General features: G+C 30.8%; 1 protein-coding gene across 1 annotated transcript in view; it reads left to right on the top strand.

Annotated features, from left to right (window-relative positions):
- LOC107445357 (nose resistant to fluoxetine protein 6-like) overlaps positions 1-4,998 on the top strand; it is a 44,616-nt gene that overhangs the window by 9,982 nt on the left and 29,636 nt on the right. The window contains exons 4-5 of the mRNA XM_071178293.1: positions 3,043-3,133; positions 3,471-3,571. Coding sequence (XP_071034394.1) covers positions 3,043-3,133; positions 3,471-3,571 — 192 coding nt within the window. The remainder of the gene's footprint in view (positions 1-3,042; positions 3,134-3,470; positions 3,572-4,998) is intronic.

Here is a 4,998-nt window from a genome sequence, read left to right as displayed (position 1 = left end):
TTTTTTTTTGCATATGAAATATTATTTTTTCATAATCTTTTTTTAATACGTAGAAAGCTAGGTAGTTCTGTAGAAAAAGATACTATTAATAAAAATATATTTTTAAATTTTGTAATTAATTATTTAAAATAAAATAATTTTCAGCAATATTTAATTTAGAAAAGAAGGAAAAAATTGCAGAAATTTTTGAAATATTCGTCTTAACACATTAGCTTATTCTTTTGACTAAGTTAACCCACTAAAAATGCTAAATGCAAAATCATTGTAGTAGAAGATATTAGAATTGTATAACCGAAAGTATGTGATCTGCCTCTTCATTTTCCTCTGTCGATGATTCCCCATGATAAATCGATGAATTAAATTTGAGCATTTTAGCTGATGGTATAAAATCATAGCAACATGTCTTTCTATCTTCAAACATCATTTTAATTCGAAGAATTGATGATAAAAGTTCAAGTCTCATTCTGTTTCAAAGTTTGGTTTTTGTTGATATGTTACCCTTGAAAACACTCTCTCAACTGTGGTATTGCTAATCGGTAAACTTTACATATTTAATCCAAATTGAGACAATTCCTTAAAAGCAAGATCATCACCTGCATTTTTAATTGTTGTGACCTTGCACCAGAAATCTATCCCATTTGTAGGAATGCCATCAGGAAAAAAATTGTCCCACTTTGTTGGTAAGAGACGGCGCCACTGATTTTATATCTCTCAAATTTGGGATTTTTGCGGTAATAATTCTATTGGCAAATCAAATGGTGGGCGTGTATACGATAAGCAAATGTTCAGAGAAAAGTTTTCAATTTTATTTGAAATTTCCTGGAATGCTATTTTTCGTGAAACTGTAAATATATGGTAATTTACAAAAGTAAAATGAATTTACTAAAAAGCATTTAAAAGTACGATATTTTTTGGAAACTCATTGTCATTCACAACAACTATTTCATTAAGCATGTTTAATGACTCTAGATTTAATTTTTCTGAGTTTCAAAGCGAAGCGAGTCACGTGATTTGTTTTTCCAGAAGATAACCGATTAATAGTGGTTACAGATTTTTTTCCCCATTATACTCTCCGTATATTTTTCCATATAAATCTTTGTGATTTCACGAGTTTACGATTTGAAACATAGATATGGACAAATCAAGAATCCAAATCTAAAGTTAAAGCGTTTTTAACAACATCAAAAAATGTCCTCTTTGAAAAGGGTAAAGAAACTGCAAACTTTCAGAATCATTTTATAATGGGAATTCAGAATCATTTTATATAAATTTAAAAAAATTTATATATATTTCTGTGAGGAAAAAAGTAGCGCATTTTTAAGATTTGTAGCATTCAAAAAATAATAAGTAGCCCAAAAAGTAGCGGGTAGCCCAAATTCGATTTTCAGTAACGGGGACTTTTAAAAGTAGCCCAATCCGCTACTTGTAGCCCAATTTGGCAACACTGGGTATAGCATGACATAGTTTTCGTAAAGTGGTGAATTATATAAGCCTGCGAATTATTTAGAAATAGTGGTGGAATCTATTAAATACTAAATTGAATTTATTAAAATAGGAATCACAATTGATAAACTACCACTTTAAAATATATATTTTCTGTCCGGAGCAAGTTGGCATCTCTGTATGTATATATATATATATATCAGAGATATCTATTAAATCTGACGGATACTTTGATTGCAATATTGAATACTTTTGCGCTCTACATCATGTGTTTTTTTAAACAAGTCAATTGAGGAAAAAGGGTAAATACCCTACAACTTTCTTTTATAAAAGAACCTTCATTACTGCAAAACAAGGCATGTACAGTGTGCCAAAAAAACTATTCTGAATAACTTTCGATCTAATGATTGGATCTTGACGTTATAGGACTCAATCTAAATGGTTAAAGAGGGGTGACCTCAAATGTGCTAATTAATTAGCGCAGACGATTCTTTAAGTTACGAAATCAGACACAAAAACGTACTTTCTTTAAAAAAACATACCTTTTTTTCACGGATTCGGGTTTCTGACCCCCCCAAAATAAAGAAGGTAGCCACAATCTGGGAAATATGGTTCCCATATGGTTTAATCAGGAGAACGTAGACTCCTCAATGCTTACTTTTTTCCTATTTCACTATATCTCGAACACTTTTTAAGCAAATTTTAAACACACAATTATAAAATTAGTTTATCCAAAGATGTGAAAAAAAAATTTTAAGTGAAAAATAAATTTTAGTTATTATTTTTTATTACTTTAATTAATGATAGTCGGTATTTGAATTGTTAGGTATGCATTTTTTACACATTCATAAGTATTTTGCATCATTAATTTTACATGGCAGAATCAAAAATCTGGGTGAAATCGGCAGAATAGTCCCTGAGAAATTGAATTTTAATTATATGACTATTCTAAAACAGATTTCGTTCAAATATTTTGCTGTTATGTTAATTTACATGTTTTTAAATTATGTAAAAAATGCATATCCTGCAATTCAAATTTTTTTCGACTATTTTTTAATAAAATAACAAAGAACAATAAATATTTACTACAATTTATTTTTTACGTGGAATTTTCTTTGTTTAAACGAATTTTATAATTATGTACAAAAATGTTTCAATTCGTTTAAAAAGCTCTCGAGATATAGCAAAATACTCAAAGAGTAAAATTAACCTTAAGAGGTCCAAACTTTGGAACGCTCTCTTGACTTAACTATAGGGACCATATTTTCCGGATTGCGGCCACCCCCTACGCTTTGGGGGTCAGAAAATCAAATTCGTCGAAAAAAATTTATGTTTACTCAGAAAGTGCGTTATTGTGTCTGATTTCGTAGCTTAAAATATCATCTTCATTAATTAATCAGCATAGTATTTGAGATTACCGACTTGAATCATTAATAGTGAGTCTTAGAGCATGAAGATCCAAACATTAGATTAAAAGTTATTCAATTGGGTCCTTTTTGGCGCACTGTTTTTTTGTGTACAGAACTTTCCGGTAAACCTAATATTATAAAAAATACTTTTTACACGCATAATTCGTGATATTTTTTTTTACTTTCACAGTAATGCCAACACTTGGACTCGATCTAAAGGTCAAAACATGTGAAGCACTGAATGATGCGGTAAAATTTACGACATCGGAACTATTTCTTATGTAAGTATTTCTGTTTCTCCTTTTCACACGATTTGATTGTCGCAGAAATATCCGAATCTTCGCAATAGCTAACAAAATATTCACCGAGATCGACTGATCAGAGGTTTAAATCTAGTTGCTGGCAAAACTAACCCAAGTAAAAAGTTTTTTTAAGTTTTTTCTTTTACATGTAACGTAAGTGCCGGCTAGTTTGAATGAAAAATTCCTCCATGGAGAAGTTTTAGTCTAAATATTTACCTGCTCACTGTTCATTCTGTATCTCTTCTACAGGTTTTTTCTTACCTTGGTGATAACATTAAATTTATTTCCGTAAAATGGTTATTTATTTATTTTACAGATTCTTCTTGTCTATTCTATTTGTGATTGTATTCGTCGCCACTGCTCTTCATTTGGTACAAGAATTTACTAAAGTAGAAAGTACAGAAAAAGAGGAGCAAAGTAAGTTATTAGTGATTAATGTGGTGGAGTAAGGAGTTAAGAGGAGTAATTAGTGATCAAGGAAATAGTTTAGGAAAGGATTACATAAATTTTTATTCGAAAAGATTAATTACTTAAAAATATTGCTGCAATGTCAGTCATCATAAATAAATAAAAATTAACTACTGTAAAAAACATATGATCTAAAAAGCGATCATCATTAGAGGCAAGGATGCAGGAGATGAACAAATATATGGCAGCAATTATATTGTAAGCTCTAGGTAAACAACCTTTCTTTTCACAACAAATTTATTGAAAAATGAAGAAACTGTTGGCACCATTTGAAAGATCATGTTTGAACCTTTCAGAAAAGGTGCCCTTTATACCGATTCGAAATTTTCATCGACTAAAATGAGCATAGGAAGTTAAAAGTTTTTTTTATCCTTTTTCAATATCACTATAATGGGTTGCCTGCAAGTGTAATGGCGTGGGTATCTCAATCCTCATTGGTTGTTAAAATGTGGCATTTTTTTACAATACCAACTGTTCTTTCCATTCTATTTCGAGTAAGTCAAACCCGTCAAGTATCAATTCTCTTAAGTGGCCCATTCTATATTCTTTCAATTCTTTCACTGCATATTTCTTATTTAACACAAAGACAGTCATGAAACCATATAGAACATAAACAAACTAACTATGTATCGAAGTTGCTAGGTACCCAAAGCAAAAATATATCACTGTTACAATAAAAGACATAAGCAAATACGTGAATTCGCGATATCTCGAATCTGATAGGACTGACGAAAAACTTCGACATATCGGAAGTTCGACTTACCGTTAGTTTCGGTTTTGGTCTTTCAAAATATTGTCGGATTATTTAATTAATGCTTATTAATTACAAATCTTCTAGTTGCTTACAATATTTAAGATCATTTTTCTGACAAGCCATTTGCGATAAGACTTTTTGAAGCACTTTATGATATCTTGCTCCATCCGCTGCAACTTTGCTGTTGTGTTTGATGGGAGAAAGTGCAAGTTTGCTGCTTTCAAATTAGGTAGATAACTATGTGCTGTGCGTTTATCCATAAAGAGTATCACTTTTCTTTTTTTAGCGAAGAATTTCCGATCCAATTTTCTTACATAGCCTTCAAATAAAACTGATGTCACCCAAAACTTTTTGTTAGACTAGTAATCCAAAGGATACGCTTTTACATTCTTGAAACATCGGGGATTTCGGTTTTTTCCGATAACAAGTAAGGGCAATTTCTCTGTCCCAGACGCATTTCCTCCAACTAGGACAGTCAAACGTTCCTTGCTCATATTACCCCCTGAGCAGTTTTCATCCTTAAACATCATAGTCTTATTTGGAAGACATTTAAAAAATAAACCCATTTCATCAATATTGAAAACATCATTTTAACTGTATCCTTGAAGTAAATTTGGTAACG

Source organism: Parasteatoda tepidariorum, chromosome 1, assembly GCF_043381705.1.
Source record: "Parasteatoda tepidariorum isolate YZ-2023 chromosome 1, CAS_Ptep_4.0, whole genome shotgun sequence".
NCBI lineage: Eukaryota > Metazoa > Arthropoda > Arachnida > Araneae > Theridiidae > Parasteatoda > Parasteatoda tepidariorum.
Note: the sequence above shows the minus strand (reverse complement) of the source record. Positions and strands in the feature narration are given on the sequence as shown.